Below are 17,073 nucleotides of genomic sequence, written 5' to 3' on the forward strand. Positions count from 1 at the left end.
AGAGGGTAAACCAAGAGGTTTGTTTTACGAAAGATGACAAAGCAAAGTGCACACCAGAATATAAAAGATGTGAAGTATAGTCACTGAGTGATAGTTCAGTCCACTACAGACTGCACATGGTGGTCCCGTAAGATTATAATGGAGTTTTTTTTTTTTTTTTTTTTTTTTTTTTGAGATAATCTCACTCTGTCGCCCAGGCTGGAGTGCAATGGCATGATCTCGGCTCACTGCAGGCTTGATCTCCGGGGTTCAAGTGATTCTTGTGCCTCAGCCTCCCGAGCAACTGGAATTACAGGTACCCACAACCACACCTGGCTAATTTTTGTATTTTTCTTGACCCCCAAGTGATCCACCTGCCTTGGCCTCCCAAAGTGCTGGGATTGCAGGCATGAGCCACTTGCTGGCCGATAATGAAGCTTTCATACTGTGTTTTTACCTTACCTTTTCTATGGCTAGATACATAAGTACTTACCATTGTGTTCAGCTGCCTGCAGTATTCAGGACAGTCACATGCTGCACAGGTTGGCAGCCTAGGAGCAGGCTACACCATCTAGCTTAGGTGATAGTAGGCTGTGCCATCTAGGTTTGCATAAGTGCACTCTTGCACAAGGATAAAATCATCTAAGGACCATTTCTCAGACTGTATCCCCATCATTAAGTGGCACATGACTGTATCAGAGAGAGTTTCAGAGTCTCAGGCAGAGGGTAGCCAGGAGACCTTCCCAGAAGGGGAATCAACTTCAGGTCTGAGGGGTAAGTTAGAGGCTGCCAGGAACCAAATGGGCCAGTGTCTCAGGCGTGTAAGAACTAAGCGTGTAAAGGCACAGAAGGTATTCCCAGAACGTGCCTCTGGAGGAGAGAAGGGAGAGAGGGCAGAGGGCCTCCTGCCACTAGAGGGCATACATCTCCCAGGACAGTCCTCTGTGGGGGGTGTAGGGACCTCACCTTGACCACACGCTTCTGCCCCAGCTGATTCTTGCCATCCGGTCCGACAGGGTCGAGAATCACACAGTAGTTGTGGGGGCCCAGGGTGGTGATGGGCACAACCCCCAGCACCTCCTCGTGGACATCTGGCACGTGGGCCTCCGTGTCCTGCACCGTCACCAGCCACTCCTCCCCAGTGCGGCGGGACACTCCCCGGAAGTCCCGGAAGTTCCGCCGAGCCCGGAGGTGCAGGGCTGTCTGCAGAGCAAGGTGTTGGGTATTTGAGTGACCTGCCTCCAACTTCAGGGGATCTGCAAGCCAGATTGGCCACCAAACTCTCCCAATGCTCCCAGGTCTCAGGGACAATTTCTACCAATCCAGGGATTTTTTTGAGTCGGAGTCTCGCTCTTGTTGCCCAGGCTGGAGTGCAGTGGTGCCACATCAGCTCACTGCAACTTCCACCTCCTGGGTTCAAGCGATTCTCCTGCCTCAGCCTCCTGAGCAGCTGAGATTACAGGCACATGACACCACACCCAGCTAATTTTTGTAATTTTAGTAGAGATGGGGTTTCACCAGGTTGGCCAGACTTGTCTCCAACTCCTGACCTCAGGTGATCCTCCTGCCTCAGCCTCCCAAAGTGCTGGGATTACGGGCGTGAGCCACCATGCCCGGCTGACTTTGCTTTTTTTGAGACAGGGTCTTGCTCTGTTGCCCAGGCTGGAGTGCAGTGGCATGATCATGGCTCACTGCAACCTCTGCCTCTGGGGTTCAAGCGATTCTCCTGCCTCAGCCTCTGGAGTAACTGGGACTACAGGCGTGCTCCACTACACCCAGCTAATTTTTAAATTTTTTGTAGAGATGAGTTCTGTGTTGCTCAGGCTGGTCTCAAACTCCTGATCTCAAGTGATCCCCTCCTGCCTCAGCCTTCCAAATTGTTGAGATTACAGATGTGAGCCACTACACCCGGCCCCAGAAAGACTATTTAACTCTTCAGATGATCCAGAATACTCCTCAGGCAATCTGATCTCTGAATTTTTTTTTAAGTGACCCTAAAATTATTGCTTCTCTTTCACTCTCATGCCATTCTGCCACCCTTCTCTGCCACTCAGAGGGTTCCCTAGCCCCAGGTCCCTTAAACCACAGCCCCAAAAGCACCAACCTTTTCCGTAAGGATCACGGCGTCCACCAAATCCAGAACCTCCTCAAACACTGCTGGGAGGTACGCCCCCACTGTGGTGACCAGCCATTCTTCCCCTGGGCCAAGAGTGGAGGGTAAGGGACAAGAGTTCCCCAGCCTGCTCCCCACCTGCCCTCCCCCACAGCCTAGACACGGGATTGACAGATTTCATAGGCAAAAAGACACCACTGACCCCAGGCTCAAGGTCCTGATTGCAGTCCTTTTAGTCCTTTTTTTTTTTTTTTTTTTTTTTTTTTTTGAGACAGAGTCTCGCTCTGTCGTCCAGGCCAGAGTGCAGTGGTGCTATCTCAGTTCACTGCAAGCTCTGCCTCCCGCATTCACGCCACTCTCCTGCCTCAGCCTCCCGAGTAGCTGGGACTACAGGTGCCTGCCACCTCGCCGGCTAATTTTTTGTACATTTAATAGAGACGGGGTTTCACCGTGGTCTTGATCTCCTGACCTCGTGATCCACCCGCCTCAGCCTCCCAAAGTGCTGGGACTACAGGCGTGAGCCACTGCGCCCAGCTGACTGCAGTCCTCTTATTCACTTCTTTGAGGTCAGAGGAAAACAAACTCACCCCAGTTTTGTTTTTGTTTTTTTTGAGACGGAGTCTCCATCTGTTGCCCAGGCTGCGATCTCAGCTCGCTGCAACCTCAGCCTCCTGGGTTCAAGCAATTCTCATGCCTTAGCCTCCTGAGTAGCTGGGATTACAGGCACGTGCCACCAAGCCCAGCTAATATTTGTATTTTTTGTAGAGATGGTATTTTACCATGTTGCCCAAGCTGGTCTGTAACTCCTGGCCTCAAGTGATCTGCCCATCTTGGCCTCCCAAGGTGCTGGGATTCCAGGCGTGAGCCACCACGCCCGGCCTAAAAGCCTTCCTAAGATGCCCAAGTTGCTGCTATAACAACAGCCTGCTCTGCCTTCTCTAAGCTCCAAAGACCAACTTTTGTCCTTCCGCTAAGATGGGCAGCAGAACTGCCTCTGTTGGAGTTGTGGATGTCCTTTGGTTTACTGGAGAAGTCAGAGTGCCTGGATGCAGGTCCTACCCTCGCCCTGCCTGGCCACACCCCAGGGCAAGCAACCTGCATTCTGTATCCCAGTGTTAACATATAGAAAGTGGTAATGGTAGTACCTCTGTTGCCCAGGATGGAGTGCAGTGGTGCAATCACAGCTCACTGCAGCCTCCACTCCTGGGCTCAAGCAGTCCTCCCTCTTTAGCCTTCTGAGTAGCTGGGACCACAGGTGCGTGTCACAACACCCGGCTAATTTTTAAACTCTTTGTAGAAAGGGGGTCTCAGTGTGTTGCTCAGGCTGGTCTTGAGCTCCTGGGCTCAGACGTCCACCCACCTTGGCAAAGTGCTGGGATGACAGGTGTGAGCCACTATACCTATTGGCCTACATTTGTCAACTGTATTTGAACATTTGCTTTGTTGATCCAGAATCAGATAAGACATGGCCACTGCCCATAGCTCATGGTGAAGGTGGGGGAAGGAAAAGCCACATCCTCATGGTCATGGTCACATTTTCCAAACCAAGTGGAAACAGCATGAAGTGGTGGCGGCGAAGGAAGGACAGTGGGTGGCCCTCAACAGCTTTCAAAAGATACCAGGAAAGCACCTCTCTGAGACTACAGGAGGCTTTCCCCAACCATCCCCTGCTTCCCCTGCAGTGGGGACCCCTCCTGCCCACCCCACCATCATTGCCCCTTGGTGAACCCACCTGTCACCCTCTCCTTGCCGTCCCGGTCCCAACACTCCTTGCGGGCCCTCAGTCGCAGAGCCTGGTTCTGCCTGATGATGGTGGCCTGAATGATCTCCACAACCTCCACTTCCTTCCGGGGGATGTACGTGCCTGGGGAGGGAAGGTAATGGTCAGAAGGTATCAGGGCTGTGGCAGGAAGGCAGGGAGCCCTATGGAGACAGAACTTACCAGGTCCCTCGAAAAGCCACTCGTCCCCTGCCACCACCTTGTCTCCATCTTTATCCTCAAAATCAAGCAGTGCCTTTAGATGGAGGGCAGTGTTGGGCAGAACCACTTGCAGGGGTGTGATGTCCTAGTGGGGAAGAAGGTGGGCACACAGAACAATCAGTACTGTGACCCCCCCACACCTGATGCTCTGGAGGTGGGTCCACAGCATCCATCTCTGTATGTCCTGAAATAAGACTGGGGTGGAGGCCGGGCACAGTGGCTCACACCACTCATCCCAGCACTTTGGGAGGCTGAGGTAAGAGGATCGCTTGACTTCATTCAAGAACCAGCCTGGGCAACATAGCAAGACCCCATCTCTAAAAAAAAAAAAAAAATTTAGCCAGGCATGGTGGCAGTGTACACCTGTAGTCCCAGCTACTCTGGAGGCTGAGGTGGGAGGATTGCTTGAGCCCAGGAGGTTAAGGCTTCAGTGAGCTATGATTGCACCACTGCACTCCAGCCCGGGCGGCAGAGCAAGACCCTGTCAAATAAATAAATAAATAAATAAATAAATAAATAAATAAATAAATAAAAGATCAGGAGACATGACCAAGGTCACACAGCTAGTGAGAAACCAAGTCTTGAACTCTGGTTTTGAGTGAAGCCTGCCCACCACGCCCGACTCTGACGAGGCTGGTCCTGGGCTGAAGGAGCGGGCAGAGCGACTCCACTCCACCCGCTGGCCACACACTGGATGGCGAGCAGGGCTGGAGGCTCGCTGCTCAGAGAGACTTTCCCTGCTCATCTCCTTCCTGCAGGGCACCCTGGTTGTGGTGGAGAGAACGTATCATGAAATTTAAGTTCCAGCAAGGCGATAACACACAGATGCTAACCATTCTGTCCCAGTAGACTACAAATACTGTCAGGGCAAGAGGGTCTTCAGGAGTTCAGATGAAGGAGAAGTTAGAGAAGACCCTTTGAACTGAAACGAGGGCTCAAAGGAAAGGCTGGCTTTTTTTTTTTTTTTTTTGGGGAGACGGGGTCTCCCTGTGTCGTCCAGGCTGGACTGCAGTGGTACAACCATGGCTCACAACAGCCTCAACCTCCCAGGCTCATGTGATCCTCCCATCTTAGCCTCCTGAGTGGCTGGGATTACAGTGTCACCCCCAGCTAATTTTTTTTTTTTTTTTTTTTTTTTTTGAGACAGAGTCTTGCTCTGTCGCCCGGGCTGGAGTGCAGAGGTGCAATCTTGGCTCACTGCAACCTCCACCTGCTGGGTTCAAGTGATTCTCATCCCTCAGCCTCCCAAATAGCTGGGATTACAGGCACGCACCACCACACCTGGCTAATTGTATGTTTAGTAGGGATGGGTTTTCACCATGTTGGCCAGCCTGGTCTCAAACTCCCGACCTCAAGTGATCTGACTACCTTGGCCTCCCAAAGTGCTGGGATTACAGGCATGAGCCACTGTGCCCAGTCGAATGTATTCTTTAAAATGAAAGCTTAGGCAGAGCGTGGTGGTTCACACCTGCAATCCCAGCATTTTGGGAGAATGAGGTGGAAGGATTGTTTAAGCCCAGGAGGTTGAGGTTGCAGTGAGCTATGATCACCCCACTGCACTCCTGTCTAGGCAACAGGGGGAGATCCAGTCTCAATAAAAGAAAAAAAAAAAAAAAAAAAAGGCCGGGCACAATGGCTCACACCTCTAATCCCAGCACTTTGGGAGGCCAATGCAGGTGGATCACGAGGTCAGGAGATCGAGACCATCCTGGCTAACACAGTGAAACTCCGTCTCTACTAAAAATATAAAAAATTAGCCGGGTGTGGTGGTGCATGCCTGTAGTCCCAGCTACTCGGGAGGCTGAGGCAGGAGAATTGCGTGAACCCAGGAGGTGGACCTTCTAGTGAGCCGAGATTATACCACTGCACTCCAACCTGGGCAACAAAGTGAGACTCCATCTCAAAAAAAAAAAAAAAAAGGTACAAAAACCCCTATATACTCTTCACTTGGATTCCTTAAGGGTTATTGTCTTAATCATTCTTCATTTTCTCTCTACCCACACACTTCCCCCAAACTGCCTGCACCTAAGTGGACATGAATGTCTCTAAAAGTTCCCCATGTCCTGCTATTATGCTTTCAGGATCAAGCAGCACTGATCAGTAAAGTCAGTAAAAAAAAAAAAACCATTAAATGGCCAGAAGGTAAAGGTAGAAGAATACGTAAGGGAATGAAGGTGGGACGTCCACCTGCTCAGGCCCAGGCCTGAGACCAAGAGGGACAAGAGCCTGGCTGTAGGTTCAGGCCTGCGATGGCTTCTCCTAGAATAGGCACAGCCCGGGGCCTGGGCTTGTCACTGCTGCTTTGGCACTGCCCACCAGTGTCTGGCACTGGGTGAATGAACTGCTTAATCTTGGCACATGCCATTTAATGCCAGACTGACTGGGCACTTCTGGTAGGCTCTGGAGCCTGGGAGATTAGCAGGTGAGATGGACCAATAGTTCTCAGAAAAGAGGCAGGTGTGTTTGGGGCATGTGTGGAGGACGGGGGTGGCTGGAGGTGAGTGGAAGTACAGTGAGTCAATTCCACCCTTGGGGAGAGCCAGCAAATCTCTCTCCCCACCCCTCCCACTGCCCTGGTTTGTTTTACCTTTAGAAAACAGTACAGGCTGAGCACAGTGGCTCATGCCTGTAATCCCGGCACTTTGGGAGGCTGAGGCGGGCAGATCACCTGGGGTCAGGAGTTCGAGATCAGACTGGCCAACATGGTGAAATCCCGTCTCTACTAAAAATACAAAAATTAGCCAGGCGTGGTGGTGGATACCTGTAATCCCAGCTACTTGGGAGGCTGAGGCAGTAAAATTACTTGAACCCAAGAGGTGGAGCTTCCAGTGAGCCAAGATTATGCCACTGCACTCCAGCCTGGGCGACAACAGCGAAATTCTGCCTCAAAAAAAAAAAGAAGGAGGCGGTGGCAGCAGTACAGAGCCCAAGGCAGGTGGAGGACAGGCAGGATAGGGCATAGGGAGAGAGGAAGCCAGGTACCTTTTCCAGCACCTCCCCTGGGTACAGGGGGAAGGGGTCCTGGGCCAGCCGGATCTCGAGGTCAGCATGGCGAAGCCGAACTTGCCCTGTGACATCAAACAGCACCAAGCCCTGGGCATCCCGAGACACAGGGTTGGCCACTGTGCAGTAGTGACGTGGGGGGACGGTCACCATGCGCATAGGGGCAAACAGTACCCTGCAGGAAGATGAGAAGAGGTGTGAGGACCTGGGACCAGGTCTCCACTACCAAAGGGGACACCAAATAAGAGAGAAACCTCTCTATCACCTAAGCGAGGGCCATTCCTGCTTGGGAACAGGGAGGAGGAAAAGGACCATCATGCCAGCCAGACCAATGGGTCCCCACATCCCTAAGGCTTCCCCACAGCCCAGCCCCCACACCCACCTCTCATTGTCTTGCCGGATGTAGGTCTTTGGCCCGACCTCCACACGGGACACGTTGCTGTTCTGGTCCAGCACATGGATATAGTGGTATGGGGGGATGCGGATGATGAACTCTTCAGTTGCCATGGTGACTCCTAAGCCCAGGACTCACCAGAAGATGACTGGTAGGTGGGAGAGAGGACACAGGATGAACCCAGGGAGCCTGGGATGGGGCAGTCATGAGTCTGGAGACAGGCTCTGGGTGGGATACGGCCCTACCTCCTCCAGCCAGGTCACTGCACCCTTCCCTGTCCACATCCACATGTCCACCACTCCCTGTCTTCACCCCACCCAAGACGACACAGCCCATCCTGATCGTAAAGAACGGCTTGATGCAGTGAGCCAGAGGTCCAAGGTTCCTTGCCAATTCCTTTCCCTTGCTCCCATCAACTACTTTCCCCTACACTGCCACCAGCACTGCAAAGAGCTTCAGATCAAGGCACTCCCAATCTCTAAGGTGGAGAGATACAGCAAGCTGGGAGACTGGGGAGCCATGGAGGCAGTGACATGGCCTTGTCCAGCACGCAATGGGCAGCTGGCTCCTCCAGAGGGAGGCAGCCCTTTATTTCAGAGAATCCTGAGGCCACAGCTGTATTCAAATGTCAGCCCACTGCCAAAGAATATCTGTATGCCTCAGGTAGTCCAGAGGCTAGGATTCAGCCATAAACAAACAAAAGGAATGTTTGCATGAGCTGTGTCTATGCTCCTCCCCCGTTCTTATGCTGTAGTAATCCTGGGCTGAATGTGAAGACCTAGTCCACTGCTCATGAAAGGGATCCCAGATGGAACTGAGGCTTCCGTAGAACCAGCTGCATTAGGAACACTGCAAATCACTCTGGCCGCCGCCGCCTCCTCCTCCTCAGTTCTCTCCCGCCCTTAGCTCCTACAGTTGTGAGCAAGGGTGGGGTGGAAAGGAAGGAGAAGGGGATGATTGATTATCATGTTCCACCCACCCCATCCCACCTGCTTCTGAATCCTGAGTGGTTTCACCCAGTGCTTGGCCTGTTCAGGAATGTTATATGCCCTACCTAAGCCCCACCCTTGCCCCCAGCACCCCTTGGACTTTGGACAAGTCCCTTTGAGTCACACAAATGGGACCAAGTTTACTAGGTGCTCTAGGGCCTCATCCTTAAGAGACTCAGGTCAGACTTTTTTTTTTTTTTTTTTTTTTTTTTTGAGACGGAGTCACCCAGGCTGGAGTGCAGTGTGTGATCATAGCTCACAAAAGCCATGCTTCAGCCTCCTGGGTAGCTGAGACTACTGGTGCATGCCACCATGTCTGGCTTTTTTTTTTTTTTTTTTTGAGACAGAGTCTCGCTCTGTCACCTAGGCTGGAGTGCAGTGGTGCAATCTTGGCTCACTGCAAGCTCCGCCTCCCGGGTTTACGCCATTCTCCTGCCTCAGCCTCCCGAGTAGCTGGGACTACAGGCATCCGCCACCACGCCCGGCTAATTTTTTGTATTTTTAGTAGAGACGGGGTTTCACCGTGTTGGCCAGGATGGTCTTGATTTCCTGACCTCGTGATCCACCTGCCTCAGCCTCCCAAAGCGCTGGGATTACAGACGTGAGCCACCGCGCCCAGCCCTTTTTTTTTTTTTTTTTTTGTAGAGATGAGTTCTCATTATGTTGCCCAGGTTGGTCTCGAACTCCTGGCCTCAAGCAATCCTCTTGCCTCTGCCTCCCAAAGTGCTGGGATTACAGGCGTGGGCCATCACACCTGGCCGATGAGGAGACTCTTTTGTCTGGTGGTGGCCTCAAAAATGTCTGGCTAGGACAGGTGCAGTGGCTCATGCCTGTAATCCCAGCATTATGGGAGGCAGAGCAAGACTCTGTCTTAAAAAAAAATAGTAGCTCCTCATCAATTCTACCATCTACCCGGCCTCCAACCCCAGGTGAAAAATACAAGTGAAGGGAAGAAGGGAGTGGCCTGGCCAAGGACAAACAGGCAGGAGCCACAAATTACAGAATCAAGGCTGGATACAGCCCAAGAGGAGTTACACTTAAGCCTCACAATCTATAAAATTTCAACTTTTTTGTTTAGAAATTGTGAGTCTTCACAAAATCCCAATTCCTGCTTCACTTGAAGAATTACAAGACCAGCAATACAGCCTACAGTCAAGCAGCAGCTGCCCCATTTAGATGGAATACAAGCTTTCCCACCTACCACAGTCCCCACCACCCCCTGCTGCCTTACAGCCATGCCATTGCACTGCCCGGCTGTTGTTTAAAAACCCTTTAACTTGGCTGGGCATGGTGGCTCACGCCTGTAATCCCAGCACTTTGGGAGGCCAAGGCAGGTTGATCACCTGAGGTCAGGAGTTCGAGATGAAGCCTGGCCAATATGGCAAAACCCTGTCTGTACTAAAAATATAAAAATTAGCCGGTCATGGGGGTGGGTGCCTGTATTCCCAGCTACTAGCGGGGCTGAGACAGGAGGATTGCTTGAACCTGGGAGGCAGAGGTTGCAGTGAGCAGAGATCGTGCTATTGCACTCCAGCCTGGGCAACAGAGCGAGACTCCATCTCAAAACAACAACAACAACAACAACAACAAAACCCCTTTAACTCAGCAGTGTCCACTGATGAGGAATATTCTAAATCTGTGCTGTCTTTGGACTAGCCACATCCACATGTGGCTCCTGAACACTTAAAATGTGGCTAGTGGCCGGGCATGCTGGCTCATGCCTGTAATCTCAGCACTTTGGGAGGCTGAGGCGGGCAGATCACGAGGTCAGGAGTTTGAGACCAGCCTGGCCAACATGGAGAAACCCTGTCTCTACTAAAAATACAAAAATTAGCTGGGCATGGTGGCACATGCCTGTAATCCAGCTACTTGGGAGGCTGAGGCAGGAGAACCCGGGAGGGAGAGGTTGCAGTGAGCCAAGATCTCGCCATTGCACTCCAGTTCTGGGTGACAGAGCAAGACTCTGTCTCGGAAAAAAATAAAATAAATAAAATGTGGCTACTGCGTCTGAGGAACTAAATTTTAAAATCATTTTTTGAGACAAGGTCTTGTTCTGTTGCCCAGGCAGGAGTGCAGTGGCACAATCATGGCCCACTGCAGCCTCAACCTCCAGACTCAAGCGATCCTCCCACCTTAGCCTCCTGAGTAGCTGGGATTACAGGCATGTGCCACCACGCCTAGCTAATTTTTTCATTTCTTTTGCAGAGACAAGGTGCTGCTATGTTGCCTAGGCTGGTCTCGAACTCCTGGGCTCAAGCAATCCTCCCGCCTCAGCCTCGTAAAGTGCTGGGATTAGAGGTGTGAGCTACCATACCCAGCTAATTTTAATTTAAATTGCCAAATATGGCTGGCTGATCCCATATGGGACAGTGGAGCTCCCAATAGTTGAGACCCAGACAGGGACAATGAATCCTTCAAGGCCACAAGCAAGTTAGTGGTACTGTCGGGACTAGAACCCTGGTGGAATGCCTGGTCCTGTCTTTCTAGAGAGGCCTCACGGTCCCGTGGTTCGGGGCACCCATTCCGACCCAGACTGCCCGGGCTTACAACTCTGATCGGCTGTTTTCATGTTTTTATATAGTTTCCTCACTGCCTTGCCTCATTCTGAAAGAGGTTACAGTTTGGGTTTGTTTTCCTGGCACACTTCCCACATCACAGGGAGGTTATTCTGCTGCTCATTCTTTCATCTTGCAACTTTGTATGGGATCTGACCTTGACACTTTTCTGTTGCTCATTTTGGCTCAAAGTTACTTTCCCTTGGCTCGGAGGAGGGTGGCTTGTCTAACCTCTTCTGCGATTTGGGAATACAGGGGTTTGCTTTCCGATCTCCTGGCTCTGTTCCTCTTTCCATTCTTATGGGGACCTTGTCTTTTCTTCCTATTGCCCCATCCTGCTCACCTTTGATTCTACCCCCCAGTTGCTCCACAATACAGGGCCCTGTTCTGGAAAGTCCAGAGGGCTGGGACTCCTAGATCTGGAATTTTTTTTTTTATTTTTATTTTTTGACGGAGTCTCACTCTGTCACCAGACTGGAGTGCAGTGGCACAATCTCAACTCACTGCAACCTCTGCCTCACAGGTTCACACCGTTCTCCTGCCTCAGCCTCCCGAGTGTTGGGACTACAGGTGCCCACCACCATGCCCAGCTAACTTTTTTTTTTTTTTTTAGTAGAGACATGGTTTCACCATGTTGACCAGGATGGTCTCAATCTCTTGACCTTGTGATCCACCTGGCTCTGCCTCCCAAAGTGCTGGGATTACAGGCGTGATCCACTGCGCTCGGCCCCCTTTTTTTTTTTTTTTTTTTTTTTGAGGTAAGGTCTTATTTTGTTGCCCAGGCTGGAGTGCAGTGATCACAGCTCACTGTGCAGCCTTGAACTCCTCAGTTCAAGGGATCCTCCCATCTCAGCCTCTCGAGTAGCTGGGACTGTAGGTACGTACCGCCACGCCTAGCTAATTTTTAACTTTTTGTGGGTATAAGGTCTCTGTTGTCCAAGCTGGTCTCAAAATCCCGGCCTTAAGCAATCATCCAGCCTTAGCTTCCCAAAGCACTGGGATTACAGGTGGAGCCACCATGCCCAGCCAGGATGCCTGGATCTTGGTTCTCAACCTTATGGGATCAGTGATTTGAACAAGTCCCTTGACCACCCTGTGCCTGTTTCCTCATCTACAAAATGAGAATGGATATCATCATCAACCGAGTTAGCACATAAAGCACTCAGAACACAGCCTGGCTCTTAATCTGCACTCTGACTGCAGAGGAGGAAGAGTGCCTGAGGCCCAACTTTCCTATCCAGTGAGGGATCTGGGGAATATAACCAGTGCCGGGGGCTCCCTGCCTGACCTGGCATGCTGGTTCAAGCCTCAGTTGTTTACTGGTCAGTGGCAAGTCTTGTTTCACCCCAGCTGCAGGGATGGAACAGCAAGTAGGGCTTTCACTGCCAGGTGAAGCTTTTTCCACTGCTCCCTTGGAGGGTTCTCTGCAGGGCAGAAACCTGGCCAGGAAACCAGATGGGAGAAGAGGAAGGGCTGGGGCTGTAAGCGGAGGTATGGACAGGGCTCTGAGGCCCCCCGGGAAGATTTGAACTCTAGAAAGCTGTGCAAGGTTGGAAGCAGGCTCTGGGAACGCCCTCCATTGGCTCATCGATGGATGATCCCCACCACGCCCCCCACAGCTGAGGCCTCTCCACCATCTGCCGCCCCAGCTGGACCCAATCAGGTGGGCTGAACGCCTCGCCCGGCTCAGTGACTCAGCAAGAGTCATCCTCACGGCTGGACTCCTGGCTTGTTCTGAGGCCAAGCCCTCAGCAACTGCCCCTGCATCAGCACCAGGACCCCACCTAACCTCCCTGACCACCCACCTGCCATGCCCTAAACCTGGGCCTTCCGCCTAGACCACCCGCCAGGTTCACCCAGGACAGGTCTTGCCTTCTACCCTCGCCATCCATGGAGGTGAGCCAGGGAAACCCTTTGACTCAGGCAGCACGTTGGTGACAAGTCTCAGATTGAGGTTTTTGTGGTTTCCTTCCAGATGACATGCGCAGTTAGAGCATTTTACTTAAAATAGATCAGGGCCCTCAAAAGACAATAGCAAGGATTGTGTTGACCTTTGGAAAGCTCTGCCCAGCCCTCAGGCTTGGCCCCTGCTCCCCAGATCCACTCATCCACCCATCTTCCTTCAGTCCCCGCTTCTGAGACCTGCCCTAGTCGGCTCTCAGTGTAGATGCCCAGTCTTGCCTGATCACACCTCCCTCAGGGGTCATGAGGCTGCTGCAAGAACCACAGCCAGCTTTCACCCCAAATCCCTCCAGGGTCTCTCCCACCATGAGGGTAAATGGACAGGAACTAAATAGCCTGTCCAAAGCAGAAGCCAGGTTCATTGTCTAGTTAAAAGAGGGGCTTTTGCCTGAGAGAGGTGGCTCACACCTGTCATCCCAACACTTTGGGAGGCCGAGGGTGGGAGGATGGCTTGAGGCCAGGAGTTCAAGACCAGTTTGGGCAACATAGCAAGGCCCCATCTCTTTAAAGAAAGAAAGAAAAAAAAAAAAGGCGGGGCGGGGAGGGAGACTGGGTCACAGACTCTTGGCTCAAAAGTAAACTTCTGCTACAGCAAAACCTAATAAATGAGTCATGAGTCACTACTTCCCAGAGATCTTCAGGGTCAACTGTGAGTAGCTGATATACTGAGTTTTTTTGGAGACAGTCTCGCTCTGTCGCCCAGGCTAGAGTGAAGTGACACAATCTTGGCTCACTGCAACGTCCACCTACCTCCCAGGTTCAAGCAATTCTCATGCCTCAGCCTCCCGAGTAGCTGGAATTACAGGCACATGCCACCAAGCCTGGCTAATTTTTTGTATTTTAGTAGAGATGGGGTTTCACCCCAGGGTTGTCTCAAACTCCTGAGCTCAGGCAATCTGCCTGCCTCGGCCTCCCAAAGTCCTAGGATTACAGGTGTGAACCACCACTTGCGGCCGCTAGTGAGTCTTAAATAGCAATTGACCAAGTGACCACACTGCCTACCAAGCCTGTAGTGAGCAGAGTGGCATCACCTGGAGGCTTGTTAGCAATGCAGCCTCCGGCCCCACCCCAGAGCCACTGAATCCGTCGGCATTTTAACTCGACCCTCAATGACTTGCACATACATTAAAGTCTGAGCAACTCTGGTCTAAAGCAGAGACTCTTGGCCCAGGCTACACACTGGTCATCTGGAAATCTTTTTTTTTTTTTTTTGGAGATAGAGTTTTGCTCTTGTTGCCCAGACTGGAGTGCAATTGTGCCATCTTGGCTCACTGCAACCTCTGCCTCCCGAGTTAAGCAATTCTCCTGCCTTTGCCTCCCAAGTAGCTGGGATTACAGGCGTATGTCACCACACCCTACCACACCCGAGTAACTTTGTACTTTTTTAGTAGACAGGGTTTCGCCATTTTGGACAGGCTGGTCTCAAACTCCTGACCTCAAGTGATCCACCCACTTTGGCCTCCCAAAGGGCTAACAAGCGCCCGGCCTTCTGGAGATCTTTTTTAAAGCTACCCGTCTCCGGTGATTCTGTTTAATTGGTCCGGGTGAGGTTCATGCATTGCTATTTTAAAAAGTTCTCCCTCTGACTCTTAATATATATCCGGGATTGAGAGCCAGTGGGAAAATGTCACTCCAGCAGGTTTTATCACTGCCAGCATGATCCTGGGCCACTTACTAGCCTCTGAGCCTTCCTCTCCAGTGAAGTGAGAATAAAAGTGACTGTTGACCAGGCTTGGTGGCTCCCGCCTGTAATCCCAGCACTTTGGGAGGCCAAGATGGATCACTTGAGGCCAGGAGTTCAAGACCAACCTGGGCAACATAGAGAGACCCTGTCTCTACAAAAATCATAAAAAATATTAGCTAGGTGTGGTGGTGCACACCTGTGGTCCCTGCTACTTCGGAGGCTGAGGTGGGAGGATTGCCTGTGCCTGGGAGATCAAGGCTGCAGTGAGCCATAAATGGAGCACAGGAATGCACTCTAGCCTGAGCAAGAGTGAGGCCATCTCAAAAAAAAAAAAAAAAAAAAAAAAAGTGACTGCTTCGTCAAAGGTATTAGAGACTGGAAGGTTTCTGGTGCACAGTAGGAACTGGGAGGAGGATAAAGATCAGTTCCAGGCCAGGCGCTGTGGCTGTAATCCCAGCACTTTGGGAGGCCAAAGCAGGAGGATCACCTGAGCTCAGGAGTTTGAGACCAGCCTGGTCAACATGGTGAAACCCCGTCTCTAATAAAAATACAAAAATTAGCCGTACATGGTGACAGGCACCTGTAGTCTCAGCTACTCAGGAGGCTGAGGCAGGAGAATTGCTTGAACCCAGGAGGCAGAGATTGCAGTGAGCTGAGATTGCGCCATCGTACTCCCACCTGGGGGACAGAGCAGAGACTCTCTCTCAAAAACAAAAACACAGCTCCGATTGCAGGCTGCTCATCAAGGACAGGGAATTGCACTCATTCTCCTCCAGCCCCTTCCCTTGCCCAGGTCCAAGCAGCCTCCTTTGTCTCCAACCCCAGGGCTCTTGCTCCAGGCCGTCCTGAGGTTGGAGGTGAGGTCAGTGATCTGGTCCCGCCCCCAGACCTCCCCACAGCTTCAGGTTCAAGAAAAGGCACATGAAGTTTGGTATAAACAAGGATGCAACTTCACGGAGTTTCTCACTGATTTAAATATTGTAGTCTTTAGAGAATGGGTCACATGACTCAGGAACTGCCAGCAGCCTGTTTTCACCCAGCGGCTTCCTGGTTTACCCCCTTTAGGAGACCTTTTTTTTTTTTTTGAGATGGAGTCTCACTCTGTCGCCCAGGCTGGAGTGCAGTGGCCGGATCTCAGCTCACTGCAAGCTCCGCCTCCCGGGTTCCCGCCATTCTCCTGCCTCAGCCTCCCGAGTAGCTGGGACTACAGGCGCCTGCCACCTCGCCCGGCTAGTTTTTTGTATATTTTAGTAGAGACGGGGTTTCACCGTGTTAGCCAGAATGGTCTCGATCTCCTGACCTCGTGATCCGCCCGTCTTGGCCTCCCAAAGTGCTGGGATTACAGGCTTGAGCCACCGCGCCCGGCTTAGGAGACCATTAATGGAAATTGAGAATCTGTCTCACATAAGTATTTTTTTTTTTTTTATAGCAGCAGTTTTAGGAACAATTCTTCCCAAGGAAATTGTGAGCTCCAGTCTAACTGGGCCACTTTGTGGGAAGGGGAGCAGCCTGGTGGCCTTTGGGAGGTGAGGGGGAGACAGAACAGCTCAGCCAGCCCAGACCTCCACTTGTCCTCCCTCCTCCTACCCCTGCCAATTAAGACCAGTCACCAGAGGCAAGAACCTCCTAGATCAGAAGCGACCCAGGAACCAGGCTTCAGAACCCCGATCTTCATTAATATTTTCTAAACTTGCCTAATCATAGAACTGAGCTATAATTCTTTAAAAACAAAACAAAACAAAAAAAACCACACACACAAAACAGAGACAAGGGTCTCATGTTGCTCAGGCTGGTATGGAACTCTTGGCCTCAAGCCATCCTCCCACCCCGGCCTCCCAAAATGCTGGGTGCCTGAGCCACCGCACCCAGCCCTGGGCTGGAATTCTTAATCCCGCTCCCACTGCTTTTTGCAGGCCTCACTTCTGACCCACTGGGTCTAGGTTTCCGGGAGACAGCCTCTTTCCCTGTGTTCCAGACAAACGCCCCCCAGTAACAACTCCCGTTTCCAATGAGCTTAATCTGTGCCAGGCAGTGTTAAGTGTCCTCTGACTCATGTTATCCTTACAAGAACCTGGAAGTTAAAAAAACTTGCCCAAGAGCACACAGTTATCAAAGGATGGAGCCGGAAGTCTAACCTGGGTATGACTGTAGAGACCACAAACTAGGAGGCAGTAGCTTCTCAGGCAGAAACAGGAAGATTCTAAGCCGAGAATAAGGACTAGAGGACCTGGGTGGGGCGGGGTACTGCCCAGATGGCGCCAATGGCAGTTCAAAGGTGAGTGTTTCCTACAAGCTGGGCCAGCGCCCAGCCTCTGCTCCCCCACAACCTGGGAAGGCACCACCCAAGATAACCTGAGCACCCCGTTACCTTGGAGCCGAGGCTGTCTCTGGGCCACCCACTCAAGGTGGCCCC

At 51.7% G+C, this 17,073-nt stretch overlaps 1 protein-coding gene across 1 annotated transcript in view; it reads right to left on the reverse strand.

The window, feature by feature from the left end:
• Positions 1-17,073, reverse strand: part of MVP (major vault protein) — a 28,182-nt gene that overhangs the window by 10,141 nt on the left and 968 nt on the right. Inside the window, exons 2-7 of the mRNA XM_007989792.3 lie at positions 7,459-7,618; positions 7,056-7,251; positions 4,035-4,158; positions 3,825-3,956; positions 2,084-2,178; positions 946-1,182 (exon numbers count right to left, since the gene is read on the reverse strand). Of these exons, the coding sequence (XP_007987983.1) occupies positions 946-1,182; positions 2,084-2,178; positions 3,825-3,956; positions 4,035-4,158; positions 7,056-7,251; positions 7,459-7,583 (909 nt within the window). The 5' untranslated portion in view covers positions 7,584-7,618. The remainder of the gene's footprint in view (positions 1-945; positions 1,183-2,083; positions 2,179-3,824; positions 3,957-4,034; positions 4,159-7,055; positions 7,252-7,458; positions 7,619-17,073) is intronic.

The sequence above is a fragment of the Chlorocebus sabaeus genome, chromosome 5 (genome assembly GCF_047675955.1).
Source record: "Chlorocebus sabaeus isolate Y175 chromosome 5, mChlSab1.0.hap1, whole genome shotgun sequence".
Classification (NCBI taxonomy): domain Eukaryota; kingdom Metazoa; phylum Chordata; class Mammalia; order Primates; family Cercopithecidae; genus Chlorocebus; species Chlorocebus sabaeus.